This window comes from Clytia hemisphaerica, unplaced genomic scaffold (assembly GCF_902728285.1).
Source record: "Clytia hemisphaerica strain Z4C2 unplaced genomic scaffold, Clytia hemisphaerica genome assembly, whole genome shotgun sequence".
Taxonomy (NCBI): domain Eukaryota; kingdom Metazoa; phylum Cnidaria; class Hydrozoa; order Leptothecata; family Clytiidae; genus Clytia; species Clytia hemisphaerica.
In genome coordinates, this window is record NW_027104387.1 from 726885 (window position 1) to 753934 (window position 27050).

Consider the following 27050-nt stretch of genomic DNA (forward strand, 5'->3'; position numbering starts at 1 on the left):
AAGATGATCCCTAGCTATCCCCGTCTAAGAGGATGAGATTTGGACCGGCAAACCTATAGATCCTGGTCCTTACTTATTATCACAGTGTAAGAATTAATTCATTTTCGGAGTCTAGGATTTCCGTACTACTGTATTACTTCGACTAAACAGAGGGGCGTTTATTCCAGGGGGAGTTTAAAAGAAGGGGCGCTTATTAAATAATCTTTAGCCATAGTCACTTTAATATAGATTTTCGTTTACTTTCAGTTCAAATAATTTCATAGTTTCTTAAGATAGTTTTTACAAACATTTTCATGAAATAAAGGTTCGAAAACGATTGAAAAAGTTTCTTCATCCGAAAACGTACGTACTTACCAGGGGGTCATCCATTTGTACGTTTACATTTTAGTGCGTACGTACAATTGAGTTTAAAGCCCGAAGGGCTAGAGTTCTCAGGCAAAAGTGAAGAAAAAAATTTTTGATGACAGATTGAATCTAGCAAACGATTGATAAAATTTACTTTTCAATCTGTCTAAAGCAGGCGGGTTCTGCTTTCTTTTTATATTGGTACGTACTATGTGGACGGCCCCATAACTGTTTTCCTTACCTGAATATAGATGTTCCTTTTCGTGATGACAATATCGTCCGTCACGAGTCCTTCCAAGTAGAAGAAACCGCAGACTTGTTTCAGGAAATCTAACGTTCTCCATACAATCGATTCTTTCTCCAGTATAAGAGCTGAATCCATGTTTTGTGAATACCATTGGCAAACGCGTGCTGTATCTTCTAATATCAAGGTATTCCAGCGGAAATTCTTTATAGCTACCAACATGGTGCACAATTTCACTTTACATTTGTTTGCTAAATAACTACTTGTGGTGAACATGAGAATGTTGTGGAGCAAGAGTTGGTGGAACTGGCTGACCAAGCTGTTATTACCAGAGTTGAGGTATGTGACACCCACATTCTCCCAGTCGACGTCGAGAAGAACACTTGCGTAGAATTTGAAAGTGTTTCGATCTGTGTTGTAAATCTGAAGAAGTAAAAGAATCACATTTCAATTCAATTCAATTTTATTTTCATTTGAGCAAAATAGTCAGTAGGAACCTAAACACAATAGCACTGCTTCTACTCACACACCTATTCATGATATGCACATTTGCCATGTCTTCATAGATCCAATAGCTGATTGGTTACAAGTGATGTATTGGCTGATTTTACGACACTTACAAACAATGAGCTATTGGGTTTATGATCTAATGTCAGAAGACATTGCTGAGGTGCATATTGTAAATCTAAAGAAACAAATGGTTTGATGATTCGGAAAGGTTCCACAGTTCTCCTGATTAGTTAAGGTGAGGGGGGGGGGTAACAAATCTTTGGAAAGGTTTTTTAAGAGTGAATGTAGTGACAATCACCAGTACAATGGCTGTTAGTTGGGGTAAATTGTTGGCTCATTTCAGAAAAGTCTTTCGCATCCTTCTTCTTGTTGAGGAAGTTATTTTTCGCGTCCAGGGAGGGGACTTGTGGTAAAAAAAATGGGAATCCAGGGGGAAGGGGGCCCATTGAAATCAAGGGCGGGTCGCTTCAATTCCCACAAAAACCAAGGATCATGCTCAACATGGGATTAAAAAGTCCCAATAATCGGAGTTTCCAACTTCTAGCCCGAATGTTGGTCACTTGCTCAAAAATAATAACATACATACAGTTTGAATGTTCGAATGAAACACAATAAGTTGTTGAAGTTTGGACTACTTTAGCGGACCTTATTGGCGCTTTATTTCATCGCTGGCATAATAAAGGCCGGTGTAAAATGGACCGATAAGGTCTTTGGATATGTTATTGAGCCATTAGTCCTAATCATCCTCCAAAACGTGATTATTGGTGCAAATTACTTAAACAATGATAAGAAAATTACCTGAATTGTGTATGTCATCTCTTGGACAGTAGGACAATAATTTTGCCATGGCAACATGCTCAATGAAGTGTGAAAAATCTCGATCGATTGTTCTTCAATAACAAAGCGTGCGATTTCGGCGCCGTAAAAAGACAAAAGATCATTCAAAATGAAACAATAGATTTCATTGTCTTCAGAAGAACAATCAACAACCAATCGGATCGTATCTGTGAATGTTTGGACCAATAAGATGATACTTTCAACACGGAGTAGTGTCCAGACTTTTCCGGAAGATTGCGGAATAATCCAAGGCTTGAAAACGCTGACGATATTTTCCCAAAGTTCACGTAAGACGGTCTCTTTCGTCCGACCTGCTCTGTGTCTGAACGAATGTATGATTGAATGGTAGAAAAGATTCTTTAGCAAGATGACTAATGGTTTGGTGTAAGGTTCCCAAATTTTGTACAATGCTTCTAGCTCATGATTCAAAGATTCACAGACGTTTTGGAAATAACATCCCATGTAATACAACGATTCTTTAACCCGATCGATTGAGATACGACAAGTTGAATTACTATTTATTTCTTCTTCAAAATCGAATGCCGACAGAAAATCGGACCAGCACAGGGTCGACACGTTCGCTTGAGAGGAGAGGGTTAAAAGTTCGGTAAAAACAACCCAGTAATTTGTATCCAAGTCACTGCGAAGGAGTGTGTTTAAATGATTACGAAGCACTTCAAGTATAACGAACCCTTCCGAGTCAGGCTCTCGTCCGATTAGCCCGATTGCTTTCATTGTGTGCGTTAAGAGGCTAGATATGATTGGTTTGGTTGGCGTTTGATGATTCAACCAGTTTAAAATTTCGAATTTCGATAACAATACAAAAATGACTGTATCTATGTTTTGCGGGATGTAGGAAATCACTTTCGAGTAAAGTTCGACAAACTCTTCGTTTGAGGTACACATTGGACTAAAATGTGGAGCAAGAAACATAACTGATGACGTATGTGTGAGGGTGGTTTCTAGCAATGGCATTTGTTCTGATCCCTTGTCTGCTATGTATGCCTGTAAAAGAAAATTGACATCAGGGAGGTTAAGTATCAAAGATAAATCAACGCGACGAACGGACGGGTTTTGACCCGCAACCTGCAGTAAACATGTGGACCTGCATTTTCTAGAATCCAGGCTAAAACAGCTCAAGAACGAAAAACCGTGAAAATCTTCCTTGTTGAACAAAGAAGATATAACATCTACTTTGCTACCCTTACCAACTTGCAGAGAAAAGGTCCGTTCGTCGCGTAGATTTATCTTTGATACTTAACCTCCTTATTATCTAAGAACCAATAAAGGAAAGTCTCAAATAAGCGTCAAGAATTAGATTTGATACCAAACGAAACAAGATAATTCTCCCAAACATAAAACCCAAACCCGCATGTAGAGGAAATGTTCAGCTTTGGCGAAAAGCGTTTTCTCAGCATAAAGAATGTAGCAATGTTTCCAATTAAACTCCATAACAAATCATTAAAAGTGAATCCGAGGAGATTTAGAAAAAAATTACCTTTCCCAAGACTTCTACTCCAGAAGAGAAGAATTGAATAGCCGGATAACATCTCTTCACGTCGTCATTAATAAGCTCTGCTAGCAGGTAAAACAGTTTGCGCGCGCTCTGTTGCAGATCATTCCGCCTCTGAGCGTCAATCGTTTGAAAAACTTGCGACAGTTTCTCGATTATATTTTCAATGTTAACGGTTGAAACGCATAAATCGAACGGGAAAGCTTCTCGAGCGTTTTGTACGAGTTGATCGAACGCTGATCGATTGTCTTCGAGCAGACGTTGGACACGCTCCCTCAATCGAAGTTCGTCGAACTGAAATAATAATTCGAGAAAAATAATGAAGGGCAATCTTGTTTTCAGAGCCACTTGAATCACTTTTTCATTTTACTAATGAATGCGATACAATTGTTATATCTTTCTTGAGTGCTATCAAAACCATAAAAAGCTGGTTTAAGTGTAGGAGAACACGAAAGTGGCGAAATTGAACACCAACGATATTCTTTTATTCAACACTTAAATTTGGCCAGCAGTTTACTCTAGACGATGGATGTTCTGGCACAACTAACGAATTTGTAGGCTATAAGACGTCATAGTTTTTTCTTCTGTACGTAGGAATGTCTATTCCGTTTTGCGGCTTTTTGAATGTCTTTTGACGTCGTCCACTAAGACATGTTAACAGAAAATGATAAAAAAACAAGCTAGATGCTGAATGGACCTACCTGATGATGAAAGTTAGATAGCAATAAGGAGAAAAATGAAAACAATCAGGTCAGAAAATATAGCGTTTATAGCGAGATTGCAAAACGCCTTAAATTTTATCATTGATAGTTGATGGGGAGAGGGAAGGAGAGTAGGGAAAAAAGAAATAGAAAGTTCCAGTTGCAAAAATCAGTTTTATTGATAATTGAATCATGCTTGATGACGTTGGCGTTGTTAAAAAATAGGGAAAAACTAATGATGAAATCTCGAGAAAATGCCAAAAAACCGGTTTTTCCAGCATATTTCTGGCGATCTATGTCCAGTACGGAAAAAAAAGTCAGATTGCACTCAAAAGGAACCCCCAAAAGAAAAGACCCCAATAATCACTTATCATGTCAAAAATACTAGGGAGATAATAAAACATATATGAATTTGAACTAAGCCCATAGTCTATTTGAGACATAGAAGGTATAGGATAGGGGCAAAAAGAAGCAAATTGAACTAAGCCCATAGTCCATTTGAGACATAGGGGGTATAGAGGCATAGGGGCCCTCGTGGATTTTGATCTTTTTGATCAGTTTGATCAATTAGGGAACTTGAAGTCAAAAAGAAGCAAATTGAACTAAGCCCATAGTCCATTTGAGACATAGGGGTATAGAGGCATAGGGGCCCCTCGTGGATTTTGATCTTTTTTTGATCAGTTTGATCAATTAGGGAACTTGAAGTCAAAAAGAAGCAAATTGAACTAAGCCCATAGTCCATTTGAGACATAGGGGGTATAGAGGCATAGGGCCCTCGTGGATTTTGATCTTTTTGATCAGTTTGATCAATTAGGGAACTTGAAGTCAAAAAGAAGCAAATTGAACTAAGCCCATAGTCCATTTGAGACATAGGGGGTATAGAGGGCATAGGGGCCCTCGTGGATTTTGATCTTTTTGATCAGTTTGATCAATTAGGGAACTTGAAGTCAAAAAGAAGCAAATTGAACTAAGCCCATAGTCCATTTGAGACATAGGGGGTATAGAGGCATAGGGGCCCTCGTGGATTTTGATCTTTTTGATCAGTTTGATCAATTAGGGAACTTGAAGTCAAAAAGAAGCAAATTGAACTAAGCCCATAGTCCATTTGAGACATAGGGGGTATAGGGGCATAGGGGCCCTCGTGGATTTTGATCTTTTTGATCAGTTTGATCAATTAGGGAACTTGAAGTCAAAAAGAAGCAAATTGAACTAAGCCCATAGTCCATTTGAGACATAGGGGGTATAGGGCATAGGGGCCCTCGTGGATTTTGATCTTTTTGATCAGTTTGATCAATTAGGGAACTTGAAGTCAAAAAGAAGCAAATTGAACTAAGCCCATAGTCCATTTGAGACATAGGGGGTATAGGGGCATAGGGGCCCTCGTGGATTTTGATCTTTTTGATCAGTTTGATCAATTAGGGAACTTGAAGTCAAAAAGAAGCAAATTGAACTAAGCCCATAGTCCATTTGAGACATAGGGGGTATAGGGGCATAGGGGCCCTCGTGGATTTTTGATCTTTTTGATCAGTTTGATCAATTAGGGAACTTGAAAGTCAAAAAGAGCAAATTGAACTAAGCCCATAGTCCATTTGAGACATAGGGGGGGTATAGGGGCATAGGGGCCCTCGTGGATTTTGATCTTTTTGATCAGTTTGATCAATTAGGGAACTTGAAGTCAAAAAGAAGCAAATTGAACTAAGCCCATAGTCCATTTGAGACATAGGGGGGTATAGGGGCATAGGGGCCCTCGTGGATTTTGATCTTTTTGATCAGTTTGATCAATTAGGGAACTTGAAGTCAAAAAGAAGCAAATTGAACTAAGCCCATTGTCCATTTGAGACATAGGGGGTATAGGGGCATAGGGGCCCTCGTGGATTTTGATCTTTTTGATCAGTTTGATCAATTAGGGAACTTGAAAGTCAAAAAGAAGCAAATTGAACTAAGCCCATAGTCCATTTGAGACATAGGGGGGTATAGGGGCATAGGGGCCCTCGTGGATTTTGATCTTTTTGATCAGTTTGATCAATTAGGGAACTTGAAGTCAAAAAGAAGCAAATTGAACTAAGCCCATAGTCCATTTGAGACATAGGGGGTTATAGGGGCATAGGGGTCTCGTGGATTTGATCTTTTTGATCAGTTTGATCAATTAGGGAACTTGAAGTCAAAAGGAAGCAAATTGAACTAAGCCCATAGCCATTTGAGACATAGGGGGTATAGGGCATAGGGGCCCTCGTGGATTTTGATTTTTTGATCAGTTTGATCAATTAGGGAACTTGAAGTCAAAAAGAAGCAAATTGAACTAAGCCCATAGTCCATTTGAGACATAGGGGGGTATAGGGGCATAGGGGCCCTCGTGGATTTTGATCTTTTTGATCAGTTTGATCAATTAGGGAACTTGAAGTCAAAAAGAAGCAAATTGAACTAAGCCCATAGTCCATTTGAGACATAGGGGGTATAGGGGCATAGGGGCCTCGTGGATTTTGATCTTTTTGATCAGTTTGATCAATTAGGGAATTGAAGTCAAAAAGAATCAAATTGAACTAAGCCCATAGTCGATTTGAGACATAGGGGGTATAGGGGCATAGGGGCCTCGTGGATTTTGATCTTTTTGATCAGTTTGATCAATTAGGGAACTTGAAGTCAAAAAGAAAGCAAATTGAACTAAGCCCATAGTCCATTTGAGACATAGGGGGGATAGGGGCATAGGGGCTCTCGTGGATTTTGATCTTTTTGATCAGTTTGATCAATTAGGGAACTTGAAGTCAAAAAGAAGCAAATTGAACTAAGCCCATAGTCCATTTGAGACATAGGGGGTATAGGGGCATAGGGGCCCTCGTGGATTTTGATCTTTTTGATCAGTTTGATCAATTAGGGAACTTGAAGTCAAAAAGAAGCAAATTGAACTAAGCCCATAGTCCATTTGAGACATAGGGGGTATAGGGGCATAGGGTCTCTCTTTTTTGATTTTATCTTTTGATATTTTGATCAGTTGATCAATTAGGGAACTTGAAAACAAAAGGAAGCAAATTGAACTAAGCCCATGTCCATTTGAGACATAGGGGGTATAGGGGCATAGGGGCCCTCGTGGATTTTGATCTTTTTGATCAGTTTGATCAATTAGGGAACTTGAAGTCAAAAAGAAGCAAATTGAACTAAGCCCATAGTCCATTTGAGACATAGGGAGGTATAGGGGCATAGGGGCCCTCGTGGATTTTGATCTTTTGATCAGTTTGATCAATTAGGGAACTTGAAGTAAAAGAAGCAAATTGAACTACGCCCATAGTCATTTGAGACATAGGGGGTATAGGGGCATAGGGGCCCTCGTGGATTTTGATCTTTTTGATCAGTTTGATCAATTAGGGAACTTGAAGTCAAAAAGAAGCAAATTGAACTAAGCCCATAGTCCATTTGAGACATAGGGGTTATAGAGGCATAGGGGCCCTCGTGGATTTTGATCTTTTTGATCAGTTTGATCAATTAGGGAACTTGAAGTCAAAAAGAAGCAAATTGAACTAAGCCCATAGTCCATTTGAGACATAGGGGTATAGGGGCATAGGGGCCCTCGTGGATTTTGATCTTTTTGATCAGTTTGATCAATTAGGGAACTTGAAGTCAAAAAGAAGCAAATTGAACTAAGCCCATAGTCCATTTGAGACATAGGGGGTATAGAGGCATAGGGGTCCTCGTGGATTTTGATCTTTTTGATCAGTTTGATCAATTAGGGAACTTGAAGTCAAAAAGAAGCAAATTGAACTAAGCCCATAGTCCATTTGAGACATAGGGGGTATAGGGGCATAGGGGTCCTCGTGGATTTTGATCTTTTTGATCAGTTTGATCAATTAGGGAACTTGAAGTCAAAAAGAAGCAAATTGAACTAAGCCCATATTCCATTTGAGACATAGGGGGTATAATTAGGGAACTTGAAGTCAAAAAGAAGCAAATTGAACTAAGCCCATAGTCCATTTGAGACATAGGGGGTATAGGGGCATAGGGGTCCTCGAAGATTTTGATCTTTTTGATCAGTTTGATCAATTAGGGAACTTGAAGTCAAAAGGAAGCAAATTGAACTAAGCCCATAATCCATTTGAGACATAGGGGGTATAGAGGCATAGGGGCCCTCGTGGATTTTGATCTTTTTGATCAGTTTGATCAATTAGGGAACTTGAAGTCAAAAATAAGCAAATTGAACTAAGCCCATAGTCGATTTGAGACATAGGGGGTATAATTAGGGAACTTGAAGTCAAAAAGAAGCAAATTGAACTAAGCCCATAGTCTATTTGAGACATAGAAGGTATAGGATAGGGGCAAAAAGAAGCAAATTGAACTAAGCCCGTAGTCCATTTGAGACATAGGGGGGTATAGGGGCATAGGGGCCCTCGTGGATTTTGATCTTTTTGATCAGTTTGATCAATTAGGGAACTTGAAGTCAAAAAGAAGCAAATTGAACTAAGCCCATAGTCCATTTGAGACATAGGGGGTATAGGGGCATAGGGGCCCTCGTGGATTTTGATCTTTTTGATCAGTTTGATCAATTAGGGAACTTGAAGTCAAAAAGAATCAAATTGAACTAAGCCCATTGTCCATTTGAGACATAGGTGGGTATAGGGGCATAGGGCCCTCGTGGATTTTGATCTTTTGATCAGTTTGATCAATTAGGGAACTTGAAAACAAAAAGAAGCAAATTGAACTAAGCCCATAGTCCATTTGAGACATAGGGGGGTATAGGGGCATAGGGGCCCTCGTGGATTTTGATCTTTTTGATCAGTTTGATCAATTAGGGAACTTGAAGTCAAAAAGAAGCAAATTGAACTAAGCCCATATTCCATTTGAGACATAGGGGGTATAGGGGCATAGGGTCCTCGTGGATTTTGATCTTTTTGATCAGTTTGATCAATTAGGGAACTTGAAGTCAAAAGGAAGCAAATTGAACTAAGCCCATAGTCCATTTGAGACATAGGGGGTATAGAGGCATAGGGGCCCTCGTGGATTTTGATTTTTTTGATCAGTTTGATCAATTAGGGAACTTGAAGTCAAAAAGAAGCAAATTGAACTAAGCCCATAGTCCATTTGAGACATAGGGGGGTATAGGGGCATAGGGGCCCTCGTGGATTTTGATCTTTTTGATCAGTTTGATCAATTAGGGAACTTGAAGTCAAAAAGAAGCAAATTGAACTAAGCCCATAGTCCATTTGAGACATAGGGGGTATAGGGGCATAGGGGCCCTCGTGGATTTTGATCTTTTTGATCAGTTTGATCAATTAGGGAAATTGAAGTCAAAAAGAATCAAATTGAACTAAGCCCATTGTCGATTTGAGACATAGGGGGGTATAGGGGCATAGGGGCCCTCGTGGATTTTGATCTTTTTGATCAGTTTGATCAATTAGGGAACTTGAAAACAAAAAGAAGCAAATTGAACTAAGCCCATAGTCCATTTGAGACATAGGGGGGTATAGGGGCATAGGGGCTCTCGTGGATTTTGATCTTTTTGATCAGTTTGATCAATTAGGGAACTTGAAGTCAAAAAGAAGCAAATTGAACTAAGCCCATAGTCCATTTGAGACATAGGGGGTATAGGGGCATAGGGGCCCTCGTGGATTTTGATCTTTTTGATCAGTTTGATCAATTAGGGAACTTGAAGTCAAAAAGAAGCAAATTGAACTAAGCCCATAGTCCATTTGAGACATAGGGGGGTATAGGGGCATAGGGGCTCTCGTGGATTTTGATCTTTTTGATCAGTTTGATCAATTAGGGAACTTGAAAACAAAAGGAATCAAATTGAACTAAGCCCATTGTCCATTTGAGACATAGGGGGGTATAGGGGCATAGGGGCCCTCGTGGATTTTCATCTTTTTGATCAGTTTGATCAATTAGGGAACTTGAAGTCAAAAAGAAGCAAATTGAACTAAGCCCATAGTCCATTTGAGACATAGGGAGGTATAGGGGCATAGGGGCCCTCGTGGATTTTGATCTTTTTGATCAGTTTGATCAATTAGGGAACTTGAAGTAAAAAAGAAGCAAATTGAACTACGCCCATAGTCCATTTGAGACATAGGGGGTATAGGGGCATAGGGGCCCTCGTGGATTTTGATCTTTTTGATCAGTTTGATCAATTAGGGAACTTGAAGTCAAAAAGAAGCAAATTGAACTAAGCCCATAGTCCATTTGAGACATAGGGGTTATAGAGGCATAGGGGCCCTCGTGGATTTTGATCTTTTTGATCAGTTTGATCAATTAGGGAACTTGAAGTCAAAAAGAAGCAAATTGAACTCAGCCCATAGTCTATTTGAGACATAGAAGGTATAGGATAGGGGCAAAAAGAATCAAATTGAACTAAGCCCATTGTCCATTTGAGACATAGGGGGTATAGGGGCATAGGGGCCCTCGTGGATTTTGATCTTTTTGATCAGTTTGATCAATTAGGGAACTTGAAGTCAAAAAGAAGCAAATTGAACTAAGCCCATATTCCATTTGAGACATAGGGGGTATAGGGGCATAGGGGCCCTCGTGGATTTTGATCTTTTTGATCAGTTTGATCAATTAGGGAACTTGAAGTCAAAAAGAAGTAAATTGAACTAAGCCCATATTCCATTTGAGACATAGGGGGTATAGAGGCATAAGGGTCCTCGTGGATTTTGATCTTTTTGATCAGTTTGATCAATTAGGGAACTTGAAGTCAAAAGGAAGCAAATTGAACTAAGCCCATAGTCCATTTGAGACATAGGGGGTATAGAGGCATAGGGGCCCTCGTGGATTTTGATCTTTTTGATCAGTTTGATCAATTAGGGAACTTGAAGTCAAAAGAAGCAAATTGAACTAAGCCCATAGTCCATTTGAGACATAGGGGGTATAGAGGCATAGGGGCCCTCGTGGATTTTGATCTTTTTGATCAGTTTGATCAATTAGGGAACTTGAAGTCAAAAAGAAGCAAATTGAACTAAGCCCGTAGTCCATTTGAGACATAGGGGGGTATAGGGGCATAGGGGCCCTCGTGGATTTTGATCTTTTTGATCAGTTTGATCAATTAGGGAACTTGAAGTCAAAAAGAAGCAAATTGAACTAAGCCCATAGTCCATTTGAGACATAGGGGGTATAGGGGCATAGGGGCCCTCGTGGATTTTGATCTTTTTGATCAGTTTGATCAATTAGGGAACTTGAAGTCAAAAAGAATCAAATTGAACTAAGCCCATTGTCCATTTGAGACATAGGTGGGTATAGGGGCATAGGGGCCCTCGTGGATTTTGATCTTTTTGATCAGTTTGATCAATTAGGGAACTTGAAAACAAAAAGAAGCAAATTGAACTAAGCCCATAGTCCATTTGAGACATAGGGGGTATAGGGGCATAGGGGCCCTCGTGGATTTTGATCTTTTTGATCAGTTTGATCAATTAGGGAACTTGAAGTCAAAAAGAAGCAAATTGAACTAAGCCCATATTCCATTTGAGACATAGGGGGTATAGGGGCATAGGGGTCCTCGTGGATTTTGATCTTTTTGATCAGTTTGATCAATTAGGGAACTTGAAGTCAAAAGGAAGCAAATTGAACTAAGCCCATAGTCCATTTGAGACATAGGGGGTATAGAGGCATAGGGGCCCTCGTGGATTTTGATTTTTTTGATCAGTTTGATCAATTAGGGAACTTGAAGTCAAAAAGAAGCAAATTGAACTAAGCCCATAGTCCATTTGAGACATAGGGGGGTATAGGGGCATAGGGGCCCTCGTGGATTTTGATCTTTTTGATCAGTTTGATCAATTAGGGAACTTGAAGTCAAAAAGAAGCAAATTGAACTAAGCCCATTGTCCATTTGAGACATAGGGGGGTATAGGGGCATAGGGGCCCTCGTGGATTTTCATCTTTTTGATCAGTTTGATCAATTAGGGAACTTGAAGTCAAAAAGAAGCAAATTGAACTAAGCCCATAGTCCATTTGAGACATAGGGAGGTATAGGGGCATAGGGGCCCTCGTGGATTTTGATCTTTTTGATCAGTTTGATCAATTAGGGAACTTGAAGTAAACACGGCTGAAATAAACAGTTTCCCTGATTAGGACAACTCCGTAAAATAACAGTTTTACGGAGTTATTCTGAATTGCGTGTCTCAGTTTTCCCCAGCTCCGTTCTATTACAGGAAGCGAACCACGGAGTTAAGCGCACTTCGTTACAACTAGGATTGCGCAGTTTTCTTAGATGCGGAAAACTGATTGGTTTTAACGGAGTTAGACGAATGTAACCATAACTTTGCTTCCGTAGTTTTCCGAAAGTCGTGTAACTGATTATTATACGGGGTTATACGAATTCAGACAAACCAATATTTCCTAGTTTACCGCCAGTCGTAAAACTTAAGACTGAGTTATACGGAATTGTATAAAACCAGGCAGGCGGGGTTTAACGAAATGATGTTACTTTAGGACGGAGCTAGACGAATTTAGATAAACCGTGCTTTCCTAGTTTACCGTCAGTCGTAAAACTTAAGACTGAGCTGGACTGAGTTGTACGGAATCGGATAAAACCAGACAAGCGGGGTTTAACGAATAAATGTTACTTTAGGACTATTTCTAGGCTACTTTAGGACGGGGTTTAAAATATCGGGTTTTCCTGAATAGACCTCTCCTGATAATACTATCGAAACATTGGTAGAAAAAGACAGAAATATTCGATGACATTAACTTTTTTTATCTCAGGTAATTTTTTATTCTTACAAAATCTGTTTACCTTTTCGTCCAAACACAACAAGCAATCAATGTATATAATTTTAGCAGTTAAGGGAATGTATATATTTTACTTTCAATATATTGTTTAAAAATACATAAATGGTACATAAATAATTTTCCACACATATCTATATAATAAAAATTCATTAGGTTTAAGAATCTGTTATAATCATCAGGGTTTGAGAATAATCATAAATATAAAATTTTAAAATGAAAAGTTAAGTTAAAAATTTTTTTTACACTCATTGTTAGAAATCTAAATAAATACACTAAGTTTAAAAATCTGCTGTGATAGTTACAAATCAATTTTTTATTATTTGACTATTTGCAACATTGTACTGCGGAAATGGCCTACATTTTCCATAATTTTTGATTTAGACTTTGAAATCACTCACATGGTCCTTTAAATACCATAAAATTGTCAAGTTAAGAACAGTTTTGGACTTCAGCTTAACTACAGTAGGTTATGTGAAAGGCCAGATAGCCCTTTGCGTAACCTTGCGTTTGTTAAAAATACAATTAATACAGAGCTTAAATAAAAATTAGTAATTACATATGTAACTTAGTAAGTTAATAAATAAATAAATATACAATATAAATTAATCATTCTTCAGCAAGAAGAGGCAAAACAATAACACATAGTTCATTCACATCAGCAGGTGGCTCTCTTTCTGAGGGTTCACCAAAGACCCTTGGTTTGACCGCTTTTAAGGGTTTGTGCGCGTCTATCTCCAAAATCAAATCGTCCAGCTTTTGACTGCGCCAAAGAAGTTTTCTCACAACCAAACGCCCAGTTTTCTCTCCATCATCATCAACTTCGGACTCCTCGTCTGTCATCAATTCTCCTTTTAAATGTCCAAGTAAGGCTTGCTTTTCACCATTCAATTCCATTTCCAACCCAACTGTCCGTCTTCTTTGAAATGCCTGTAGAAAGAAACAAAAATAAACGTGATTACAATGCTGAAAAGCTTTAATTCGTAACTTTTAACTCAAAATTTTGCAATACACTTGCCTAGAAATATATTTTGCAGTACCCTTTCCTTAAATTTTCATTTCTAACAAGGAATTCATGGGCAACAATATTGAAAAAATATGGACAGATAGAAAAATTTGAAGAGTATTGACTCACCTTAGTTCTCCTAGAGGTGCATCGATTGGTACTACTTTCGGATTGCAGTTGGGCTTCAGTCATTGTTTCTCTTTTCTTCTTTTGACGTTTTAAATGATTGAAATATCTACGACACGCAGCTAAGATTAAGAAAGAGTCTTTGTTACTACAAAATTGACAATACAGAGGGAAATAGATATATTGGAATAAATCATTTGCTTTCAAAAACATTCAATAAAACCCCCAACCCAAGAAACTTTAGTATTTAAGCCAAGTTTAGTACAGAGAAGTGCAATTTAAGATCAGTGATAAATAAATATACCATTTATTTTCAAAAAAGGGAGAGGATCATCAAGAATAGTTAGTAAATACGTATAATATACTTACTTCTTATGAGGGTTTCTGAGTTGTTATCCACGTTGCTTATTTCTTTCACCATATTTGTAGCAAACCCAATATTCTCTCCTCTGTCAAACCTTAGTTCAAGGTTCCAATTGTGATTTTCCTGAGTTCTTTCACTTTCAACAATTTTTGATTCAATGAAGGCATGAACTCTTGCCTGAAAAAACAAATAAATAAACGTTGCAAATGTTTAACGAATAAAAACCTTAATTGGAATGTGACATGATGACCTGAAAAATATGTGCAAAATAAGTTTGATGGGATGAAAATTACAATTTGATATGGATAGTTCAAAGTAAACTATTCTGATCCCTGTAATGGAACACATATTGCATGATTTGTATGATAACCAAACATTTGATTGACATTGCCTGGAAAATGATTAGCTGCAAAAAAAAATCAAATTAAAACACTCAAATCTACTTTACAAATAATACCTGTAATTCAGCAGGAATTGGCTCATCTTTTTTGTTTTGTATTTCATCATTTTCCAATCTCCTTTCCAATTCAGCTATCTGCTCAGACATTGTTTCGACAGTTGCCTCCAACAAACGAATTCTCTCGTCTGTCGATTCTTTGTTGTTTTGAATCTTCCTGCAAACATTAAAAGAAAACAAATTTAGCTACTCTTCGACTCTCTGATTTTCAAGAGACAGTCAGGTCACGCAAAATGAAGATGTTTGTGATTACCGCCTTTCAAGACACAAGGGTCGAAATAACGATTTCAAGCGGGTCAGACAAAATGTCCGATCAGGGTTGCTTTAGCTTGAAAACTACGATTTTTGGGTCGGACATGAAGCTATTTGGGTCGGACAATGTCTGATGTCCGACCATTATTTCGAGCCCTGAGACAGTAAAAATTAATTCAATATATCAGACATAAACAAGCTCAAACTTACCGTAATAGTTTGTTGTATTTATTATTGCCTCCCTTTGGTGTAGCTTTGTTACTTGAAGCACTTCTTTTAGGAACCACTACTTCAGGTCTGCAAAAAAGATTAAAAGTCGAATTTTGAAGTTTCAAATTACATTGAAGAAGTTCATTAATCAATTCATCAAAACATGATTATTTGAATGTCATTCGCATCAATTTATCCTGCATTAATTTTAATTGATACTCTTCAGGCCGGTTTCCACTTTTGCGCAACATTAGCGAAATCTTTTTGACATATTCGTAAGGACATCGGTTAAAAATGGAGTAATTCCATTGGTCAAATGGATGAAAAAAAGGACTGCTTTAAACTTTTGTTGTTTGCGCAGAACTTTTTTATGACGGAAACTTTTCTTCAGGCAAAAAAGAAAACTGTCACCCATTTCACGCAAAAGTGGAGACAGGCCTTTGCTAAATCTCAGAATGTTCTTTGAAAAATATCACCCAAAAATCCAACATATTTCCTAACTTCCCCACTATAAATGCTCAAAAAATCAGAGATTTCTCAGATAAAGTGAGAAAATTGAATAACAACAACACAAGTTATTTGCGATCTCAGCTTGAATACTGTACCAACATTGACTTTCTTGACCATGATTTATTTTAACGAGTAAAACAGGCCAAAGGCAAAGAGAAAATATGGTTTAGACAAATATGAATTAATTCATTCACTTGAAAATATTTACAGCAAAAATAAAATGGTTAAGCAGGCCAGGGGAGAGAGCGAACTACTGCACCCTACCTACTGCGGTACTTTGATTTATAGATTTAAAGGCAAAGTAAATAATCTCCAAACAAATTTGTAAAAAAGAAGCATTTAATAAACTCACGTGTTTTCAATGGAAGTATAATTGAATGTATCATCATCAGAAAAATCATTTCCGTCTTCACTTGTGTTTGCCTTCTTGGGAATTTGAGAAGAAGGTAGTAGAACTTTCGCAGCCTTTCTCTTTCTAGGATTTGATGCACTTTGTAATCCAAATGCTTCGTCTGGTGTTAAATTGTTCTTTCGAGTACTTTCCCTGACTGTCTGTTTACTGTAAAATGCACCAGCATTAACACTGACATTCTGAGATTTTGATTTGGCCATCTTCTTTGATTTGGAATTCACGTGCGTCGTCGGATGAGAGTTGTATAGAAAGAACTTTTGAAAATTCGTGCATTATTAACGGCCATGTGAAAATGATCCGTGGTCGGATATGTTCTCAAAGTTTACGCTTATAAAATGAAGTTTTTATGTTAGGCGGTGTGATAGATTGATTCCGGAATTTCCGATATTTCCGATAATTCCCTTTTTTCCCGAATGAAAAAAAAACTACGTGGTCACACTGCAAGACAATCGGCTTCATCAAAGTTTGTTTAGTCTGTATGACCTAGACATATCCCATAATCCATTTGGAAAATTTTAAATCTGAGACGAATCTAACATGGCGGCTTGCTTCGAGAGAACATGGCGTGCTTTTTGATGGAAGAAAATGAAAACTCGGTTTTTTCTTTTTTGGTTTGTGGGCTTTAACTATTTACATGAAGATAATGATGATACTTCTCTCTGTCCATTGTGTCAACACATTTGTGTGATTATGTATTAAGCCATTACTCACTCAATACCTTTTTTTAATAGAAAAAAGTCATGCCAAAAGTTAAAGGAAACAGAAAGTTTTGTATTCATTGCAAATCTACAATATCACGTTCGCATTATTATTCATTTGGACATAACAGAGGGTTATGTGCCAATATCAAAAAGCATCTTCTCCACCCTTTAAATGCTTCAAAACAAGTTGATACCAGTCAGCGTCAGGAATCATCCAATTTACAAAACCAAAATTTTGGCAATCATCCTTGTGAGGAAGAAGAGAAACAACAAGAATCACAACCAGTCACAATTGATGATGTAGATTTTGACTTAGATAATGCTGGTAAGTGTAAGTTTGTGTGTTATCCATATTTTTTTTTTTATTGCCAGTTTTATCCAGACGGTCGCCAAATCAATTAAACGCAATCGAATAATTGCTATTCGATTGTTGAATGCAATCGATCACAATCGAATATTACCCAGAATTTGCCGTTCAATTGCTTTGATTATGCAAGAGCAGCCACCGGCTAGAAATTATGAAATATCTGTTCTTGAGGTCCCTTTCTCCTGGAAAAAACTATCTGTTCTGTATCCTGGGCTCTCCTGGATTATATCATCTGTTCTGGGAAAAAATGGGACTCCTGGAAAATGTATATCTGTTCTCTAGAAATATTATGCTCCTGGGAAAATATAACAGCTATTCTTTAAGAAAGTTATAAAGCTCCTAGAAAATGAGACCTTTTAAGAAAATTATGAAGCTCCCTGGAAAAAATGTCGCATTTGGTTGTGTTTTTCACAATTTAGCTCCTGGATTCTTTGAACAGATTGCCCGCTGGAAAATTGTATGTGTTTTTCCTTAAAAATGTGCTCCTGGATTTTAAGAACAGAAGTTTCAAAGGCGACCCCTGGATTTTACCTAGGTGTTTTGAGGAAAGTCTCTCCTAGATTTATCCATTAAATTTACTCTCCTGGAAAAAAAAAACAGATATTTCAAAAAAATCTGCCGGCGGCTGCTCTTGATTATGTTTGATTGTATTTGATTATATTCAATTACATTTGATTGATCCAATTGTATAGACATTTGTCAAATAAAGAGGATGTCCTGTTGAATAATAAAATAGTCCAGCAGAAATTACGTACCGTAAATCTTCGAATAAGTGCCCGGGTGCTTATTTAATTTTTCAGGCTCTAAGGGGGCGCTTATTCAAGCGGCCAGTATGGATTCCACGAAATCTCGCGCCGAAGATATTTTTCCGTGCAGCAAGCCTCACGCCAAGCAAAATTTCTTTTGTACCAACATTCAATTTTTCAATAAGGGTGCAAGATGGGAAAAGAGGCGCATGCGCCAACATAATTAATAAATTGACGCGAGCGCAAGCGAGCGAAAGCAAATTTAGCCAAACGGGAGCTAAAAATCTAAAAATCGATGGATTATGGAGTCATTCACGCCGAGCTGGAATTATTACTTTACGCCAACTGAAAATCAAACAATCTTTGTAAGTACCCTTATGCCAATGCGCCAAAAACGTTTCAGTTGTACGCCTAAGAACTTCGGCGTTAGTTACACGAAATCCATACTGGTCAAGCGGGGCGCTTAATCGGGGAATTATGGTTATGTTAATGAAAAAGCAGATGATCAGCCAAAGCGATGTACGCTGAGTTTTTTTCTTTACAGCTGTTACCTATAAAAGTGTCCGTCCAGCAAGCTAGAAAGTGGAGATACATCATCAGGTCTCGAATTCCCGACCTAATGAATGCATCTGTACTTTTTCCTTCCCAACAACTTTTGTTTTTGGTTATGTAGGTTTTAAAATCCACAAGTAATGAACCTCTTAAAGCTTTATCTGAATAAATCGGGTTGAAAACCTTCTGTCAGGTTTCGTTCTGTACGTTTTTTATCCACGTGGTGAACTGGTTTCCCTAATTTCCTGATAATTAGAAATTGGAACTTCCCGTGGGCGTGATTGGGGTACTGCCATCGTAAAATATTTTTAGTGAAAATTTACCGTATTTTAACGCTAAATATAATCTAGATAATATTAAATTTGATTCATTTTTTGTTCGTATTTCTAATATCCACGATGAAAAGAACTATTTACAAATTACTTTCTTTAACGAGTGCTGAATCAACATTGACATATTTAATGATATCATAACCAGGCGATCTCAATTGAACGGAATCAACGATTGAACCAAATCGAACGAATCGAACGCAATCGACCGATTGAAATTCGATTGTCGAACGCAATCGAATCTCAATCGAACGTCAAAATTCTGGGTAATATTCGATTGTTGTTCGACTGGTTCGATCGTCGATTCTGTTCGATTGAGATCGTCTGGCTTTATTCTTGCAGCTTCCCAACATCCAAGCTCTGAAATATCACAAGCCGAATGAAATTACTTTCGATTTCCCGTAGAAATTATGCGATGAACAACCGGGGTCAATGAATCGGCAATCGAATAACAATCGAATCTGAAATTTTCGGTAATATTCGATTGAGATTCGATTGCGTTCCACAATCGAATTTCAATCAGTCGATTGCGTTCGATTTGGTTCGACTGGTTCGATCGTCGATTCCGTTCAATTAAGATCATCTGGTCATAATCAATGCCGTGCATATTTTGTCAGCGCTGTACATATTTTGTCAACATCATTTTCATTGGATAAATACCACTAAAATATACAAAGTAAACATAAATTTATCTCCCGCGAGCACGACTTAGCTAAGCGCACCTCTCTTATTCATTATCTAAGAATAATGCGCGGGCTGGTAGCGGACAAAGGATATTTGAAGATATTTTCAGTTATAATCCAAGGTAGAACAAACTAAACTTAGAAAGGGGGTATTTTTAGTGCTCTATATGATGATCAGTATTTTTTTGAATTCTATGTTTTGTTTAGATTTTTCTACCCTGTTGCTAAGACCTTTGCTTGAAATCGAAATTGAAATCAAAATAATTTAGCGCACACTGCCGTTTGCGTAATATCGATAAAGTGAAAAGAAGCCCTGACTGACTTTAAGCGCTTAGCCGTCCACGCTAAAAAGCTCTAACGGAGTGATTTAATTTAATTGCAATCAAACTCATCAAACATGATCGTAATCAAACATGATCGAAGGTAATTGACAATCAATCGAGAACCAATCTAACCTTACTCGAATGCAATCGAACACAATTGAATATTACCCAGGAATCGGCCGTTCGATTGGTTCGATTGTGATTTTTGTTCGAAGTTGTTCAATTGACACCGTGTGGAGATGTGGTGTGTCAGTGTAAATTAACCTGATAACAGCTGTGAAGTTTCCTTAACGCAACACGCTGAAGCTCTAAAGATGGCTAAAAACTAACATCTGAGGAAAATGGCCCTATCTATACAGAAAATTTTAAGTCATATTTTTGTCTCTAGCTGAAAACTTCAAAATTAGAAATCAGCTGAAATGGCGCTTCATGAAAATTCTGTTTTATATAATATAATTAGGAATTAAAGTTCTATCCTATAATGCTTTGCAACTGGAAAGGCTTGAAATAGGAGGCAGAAGTTGAATAGATATTTGTTATTGTTTTAAAATTATTTGTGATTGTTCTTTGGTCTAGCCTGGGTCACAAATAAGTTATGTTCGTGTCATTTCCAGTCTTAAAATGTGAGTTGGTCGGTAGATATCGGCGCTCTGAACATAGGCAGTCAGGCGGTGGGTGATAAAATCATCGGTTTGTTTAGGTGAATTATCAAGTGCGTGAGCTGCAATGTGATCGTTTTGCATATCGTGACCACGCAAAAAACAGTTGCGTACTGTAAGTTGGTCTAATATCGACATGCGCTTTGTAACGCAAAAAAAAAATTAAAATGAGAATCAGTCAGTTTTTGCGGGGAACAATGGTCGTGGTTCGCTATCGTGAAGTGGGGTAACTTGCATCAGTGTGAGGTAAAACTTGCATAGCCATCAAATGACTGACCAATCAAAGCAGTAAAATTTCAAACAAATGAAATCTCTACTCTATCATTTTTGTTTTGATTTTACTTTGTATTTTAATGACCAGACAGGTCATTCATTTGAGGGTTATGCATGTTTGCCTCCACTGATGCAAGTTACCCGATCTCAAGGTATTTACCATCTTCCTTAAATTCACCTTGCTTAACGTCAGTTAGTCACACTAGGAAATCAAGCTTTGTAACTATTTCACACCCACCATCTTGAAGATCTTTCTAGTCAAAATTAATAGAACAACAAATCGAAAGCGATAAACTAAAAGAAACTCCTTCTCAAGGGGGAGTCATAAATTTTGGTGCTGCACCAGACGCGTTTTTTTAGTTACAGTGTTTTGGTGCTGCACCAGGTGGTAGGCATTATTGTAATGGTAGTTAAAATATTTGTTAACTTTTTGTTCATGATGATATTGGAAAATGTTGATATAAATGAGTTCAAAATACAGAATAAATATATGATGGATGTGTGGGATGTTCAAGATTTGTCAATTAGCAACTCACACTAGTAAATTCCAATGGAGTAAACTCCATTTGTATTGATATAGTATGTGTTTTATGTTTAAATTCGTCATTGCTTTCTTCTCTTTCAGTTGTACGGCCACTCAGATATGGCACGCCGAACCAGGCTATAGGTCAACTTTTCAAACTTTTCAATATTGCGTCTTCCTTTCCTAATTTCTTCTCTTCTAGAAGATTAATGGTGTAAAATGGTGTGAGACATGAGAGTGACAACAATGAGTGACATTGTCATAAGGTTCAAAAGTATTGTTATTTGTCATTTGCTTTAATGACAAACATTCGGTTGCTACCGATCAATCAATGATTACCTTAATGAAGATTACTCGTAATTAAATCGGTAATCAACAGCATCAATTGACTGTGTCTGGATTAATCGATCCTAAACTTAGTGGCAACTATGACTAGTTCAGTCAGGATCGCCTGGAATATTTAATGATATTATGAAATAACTTGCCTTATATCATTATTTTGAGATTTTATTATATAATAAAGTGGGACATTAAAAAATGTTTTGCTCTCGTCGCAGCACATTTTGATACATGCAGGCAGGCAGCAGGTGGGCGGCAAAAAGTCAGGCTTTTCTAATCGGTATCCCCTCCCCGGGAATTTGCTCCTTCTCTGCCATATAAAAATAATAATTTGAAGGAACATGTTAGGGGGGTGAGGTCTCAATGCCTCTAGAAACTGCGCTAATTACATTATATGATATATAATTCATCAGAGAAAACACATTTCTTTCATCAATATTTGGGTGAATGCCTTCTTCAATACTAAATTAGCATAATGTATTATTCATTATTCGTAATGTATGTCATTTCCTAAATAAAGGTCATTGTATGCCTTAATTTAAACTTAACATAATCTTTAATATTTCAACCTTTCCCTTTTATAGAAGCCGGTGATGCTGACTCAAATGATGATTTCTCAAGTGATTCAGATAGTGATAGTGAATTGGATGAAGTAAGTCTGGCTAGTATTCTATCTGTAGAAATGGTCTGTTTCTATTCTGAATTCTGCTGTGGTCTACATATTTCTTTCTTAGAACATGTTTATCCTCGACATACTCATATTTCTTAAGAAATTATCCTATTCCTATTGAGCATGAATTTTTCTTTTTTAATGTTTCTTTTCCGTAAAGAGGCTTACATTATTACATGAAAATAGCAAGTCATCTTATTAACACATTTGCTCTACTTAGTTTTACGTTAGGTTTCAGGATGTTTGTAAATTTGACCTTTTTCGTGAAAGTTTGCTTTTTAAATTCTAAACAGGGGGTAATGCGCGCTTCTAAAAAAGTCTTAAAAATTAAATTTATGGTTTTCTCGTTTTAAATTTTATATATCGCCCTGTGAAGTTTCTTGCCTAAAAATCTTTTGTTTTTTTATAGTAATCAGCAAAGCTAGTTTGTGTATCTCATTTCAGGTCGATCCATCAGATAGTGAGAATGATGAGGTCGCAGATCATTCTGTGGATGTTGAATGCCCTCGAGCAAAATGTTTGGCATTGGTTTTGCGTGCAATCTTCCTTTTCCAAGTTCATGCTTTTATTTCCAATGCATCCATCGTAGTGCTTCTTGGGATGATCAGGGTGGTCATAAACTTAATTGCATCGCTGGCTTGTTTCGATATTCTTTCTTCATTTGCAAAAGAATTTCCATCAACATTGTATTCCGCATACAAGAAGGCAGGCATAACAGTTGATGATTTCGAAACCTGGGTTGTTTGCCCTCAGTGTAATTCTTTATACAAATTCGACAATTGTTTTGAAACTAGAAAAGGACATAGTAAAAAGACAGTGAAATCCTGTACCTTCAAACCACCATTTACAAGAGCTGTTCAATGTAACACAAAATTATTGAAAGTTCGATTTACAGCAGCTGGAAACACAACATATGTACCGAAGAAAATCTATTGTACAAGAAGAATTGATTCAACAGTTCAGAAGTATCTTCAGAGACCAAAATTCAAAGAGCTTCTTCTAGAATCTAAAAAAGCAACACAAGACGATAATGTAATTAAAGATATTTACGATGGAAAAACATGGAAAAACTTTACAGATGAGGAAGGGGAATTATTTTTCACTGATAAGAGAAATCTAGGGTTGATGATGAATATTGACTGGTTCCAACCTTTCACCAACTCAGATTACTCACTGGGTGTCATTTATATGGTACTGCTGAACCTACCACGTGAGGAGAGATTTAAATACGAAAATGTAATTGTTTGCGGGATTATTCCTGGCCCTAAGGAACCATCAAAAAATGTTAACACATTTTTAAAACCTATCGTGACTGACCTATTAAATGGCTGGAAAGGTGTGATGCTCAAGGATGGAATATATGGCAAAAGTTTGTACAAGTATGCACTAATAAGCCTATCCAGTGACATCCCAGCTACACGTAAATGTTGTGGTTTTCTTGGATTCTCAGCAAAGCTTGGTAAATATATTTTGTTTTCCTCCAGAGTTTTCTTTAAAGCTCTATGTAAGGTGTAAACAGCGATAAAATCAGTCTCCTAAAATTACATGTTTTCACCATATACTTTAATCAGAAATTTTTGCGAGAACAACTTTATCGCTAATTAGCAAATCACAAAAATTTTGATTTGGTGTGGATTTATTTTAGTAAATCACGTTTTTTTTTAATTTAGCGTGGATTAATTTTAACGAAAAGAAGAAAATGTAGTGTAGACTGAATCATGTAACATTTTTGATATTTAAGTTTTTTTTCAATTTTTCAGGTTGTAGCAAATGTTTTAAGAAATTTCCAACAAAGAATTTTGGAGATAAAACTGATTACTCCGGCTTCGATATTGAAAATTGGGATTTACGAACTGGAAAACAACACAAGGTAGCTGCTGGCTTGATAGAAAGGTGCAAAACCAAGACAGGGAAGGAAAAGATGGAAAAACAGCTTGGAGTGAGATTTTCACAATTGTTTGATTTACCTTACTTTGATCCAATTGAGATGCACGTCATAGACCCAATGCATAATCTCCTGTTAGGTAAGATTTTTTACTTAATGCCTTCAATTCGACACATGGTTTTAGGTTACAATTCGTTCCCTGGGTGGAGTATTGAAATTCAAATCTCAGGCTAAAGGCTTATTTATTATTGTGACTCACTGAAGGAATATTGCTACGTACTGTTTACACCCTAAAGATTCCTTAGATTTGCAAGGCTAATTTTTTAACTTGTCAAAGGGCTTGATCCTTTATAACAATTTGGTTGCTTGCAAAGAATGTATATTAAGCATAGGTTTTACCGAGAAAATATTTTTTGAAGTTTTGATTTTAAAGAGTGAATCGTCTAAAATTTCCCATATTTGCTACATTTTTTTTTTCTCAATCTCTATTTCAAAACACCTCTCCCAACTGAGATATTCCAGGTTATAGACCTAGATTAAAATTCTTTCCAAATTGTACCAAAATTACAGAATAAGCCTAAAGTTTCTTCTCTATTTTAAGGAACTGGTAAATTATTGATAAAACTTTGGCTGAAAACTGGAACTTTGACGGAACAGAAGCTGAAAACAATCGACAGGTTGCAAAACCATATTAAAGTTCCAAGTGGTTACAGCAAGATGGCTAGACATATATCAAAGTATTACAAGAGGTTCAAAGCAGAAGAATGCAAAACATTTCTTCTGATTTACTCTTTGTACTGTTGCAAAAGGATTCTCGGACGTAAAAAGTTAGCAAACTTAACAAAATATGTCAATGCATGTCGTTTGCTGTGTCGCAAGTCAATTAAGAAGGAGGATATCAGTCGCGCTCATGAGTTGCTTCTAGATTTTTGCAAAGGATTTCAAGAGTTATATGGTAAAGAAAATTGCACCCCGAATATGCATCTTCACTTGCACTTGAAAGAATGTTTGGAAAATTTTGGTCCAGTTTATGCCTTCTGGTGCTTCTCCTTTGAAAGGTATAACGGGACACTGGGTAATTTCCACACCAATAATTACAACATTGTATCAACTTTCATGAAAAAGATTGTCTTGAGTCAAAATATATCGTCCATGGACCACAGTTTGTATGACTCATTTTTGAAACCAAAGTCTGCTCCTCGACAAATACAAAGTCGGAAGAAAAAGGAAAAGTCTTTTCTTGATGATCAACACAAACATATTGCCTCAGCCCTGTCAATGGAACAAGTAAACCTTTCAACGTTTTATAATGATTATGATCATGTCACATTTGATGGCATCAAGTATTCTTCCATCAAGCATAAAAATGGCGAGTCAGCTGATAAATTCGTTATGGTACCAATACCGGACAAGAAAGAGCCTAACAACATCATTTTGCGTCCAGGAGAAATTTTGAATCTTTATAAAATTCAAATTGTTAAACCAAGATGTGAATTTGATTATGTGGCTGAGTGTCGATGGTTTAAACCGTATGATTATCAGGACGAGTTTGGGTTGGATTGTCCCTTGAAGGTTTGGAATTCAAATTATGAACACTGGAAGTTTTATACTTATGTGAGGCTTTCTGATATAAAGACAAAGTTTATATGTATAAAAAAAAACTGCACCTTTAAAAGGAACGATTTAATTTATCGACGGAAAAAGAAAATTTATGATACAGTACATTTTGTATTAGATTTATAAGGTTTGGGTAAGTTTTTTTTGTTTCAGATTTGACGTGTCATTTGAATCATTTTTTTACTCATGTATTTGCATTGTCGAGGATAAATGATTGTGTAGTTCGCACACTTTCACTATTTGTCACTGATTTGCCCCTAAATTTTCTCAAAGGATTCAACAAATTTCTCTCCTACAGTTTTTGACATTTTTAGAACAAAACTGGTTAAACTTCACAATATTTACTTTTATGTCATTTAATGTCATTTTATTTCTCTATTTTATCATATTTTTTCATTAGGATATTGTTTGATGTAAATTTTTTTTATTAATTATCATTTTTTAGGATATTTAAACAAAGTAGGTTTAATGGTTTGTGTAGTGTACCCTCTCTTTTGTAGAAAGTGCATTTTTACATAAGAATAAAGATCATTACGGTTGTCTCTTTTTTAATGCGGGGAGGGTAGAACCCTTCTGAAACCGCTAAAAAAAGGTAAATGTAAGGTAAATTATCTATAAGGGAGGGCTAAGAAAGGAAGGGACAGCTAGAAAATTTAGGTTGAGACGTATAGAAGTCTCACATCAAAATTACAAATGCAATTTAATGATCCTTACTAAACTCTTTAGTATTTGTACAGAATTAGACTTTATATCCAAGCATAATGTGTGATGATAAGGGTAGAGATAATTTTGGAAATGATGGATCATCAAGTACATAAGGTCAAATGCATCTATATTTTCGTTATAAATCTTAGACTTGATTGTAAAATATTTATTTATTTCTTTTTACAGAGAAAAGTACAATATAACAAAAAATATGGAAAAAATCACTCACCCAAGATCAGAAACAGCAAGAACACGTAGAAATAAAAGGAAGAATGGCATCAAAAAGGAGAAGAAGAAGCAAGCTCATGCTAACCAGAAGCAGTCGCATATAACTACTGAAGCAAGAAATATGGAACTTCAAAAACAAAATAGAATCTTGAAAAAAGCTGTTAAACCGTCAAAACTAGCCTTAGCAACTCAAAGGCGTGTATTCAACGGTCCAATTAACTATTCGGTGAAGCTTTTGAAATCATTCAACGATAAGGCTTTTT

At 36.9% G+C, this 27050-nt stretch overlaps 3 protein-coding genes across 3 annotated transcripts in view; 1 reads left to right on the plus strand and 2 right to left on the minus strand.

The window, feature by feature from the left end:
• Positions 1–27050, minus strand: part of LOC136819517 (ectopic P granules protein 5 homolog) — a 72011-nt gene that overhangs the window by 1919 nt on the left and 43042 nt on the right. The window contains exons 4-6 of the mRNA XM_067075750.1: positions 3435–3743; positions 1898–2941; positions 587–1012 (exon numbers count right to left, since the gene is read on the minus strand). Coding sequence (XP_066931851.1) covers positions 587–1012; positions 1898–2941; positions 3435–3743 — 1779 coding nt within the window. The remainder of the gene's footprint in view (positions 1–586; positions 1013–1897; positions 2942–3434; positions 3744–27050) is intronic.
• On the minus strand, positions 12970–16758 carry LOC136819488 (uncharacterized protein C14orf93-like). The gene is made up of 6 exons (XM_067075720.1): positions 16128–16758; positions 15266–15352; positions 14804–14960; positions 14352–14523; positions 13986–14104; positions 12970–13780 (listed from the first exon to the last, which is right to left on the minus strand). Exons 1-6 carry the CDS (start codon positions 16385–16387, stop codon positions 13460–13462), a joined length of 1116 nt encoding a protein of 371 aa, XP_066931821.1. The 5' UTR covers positions 16388–16758; the 3' UTR covers positions 12970–13459.
• LOC136819487 (uncharacterized) lies at positions 16789–26105 on the plus strand. Its single transcript, XM_067075719.1, has 5 exons — positions 16789–17213; positions 22267–22334; positions 22797–23811; positions 24113–24376; positions 24839–26105. The coding sequence occupies exons 1-5, from the start codon at positions 16928–16930 to the stop codon at positions 25978–25980; spliced, it is 2775 nt and encodes a 924-aa protein (XP_066931820.1). The 5' UTR covers positions 16789–16927; the 3' UTR covers positions 25981–26105.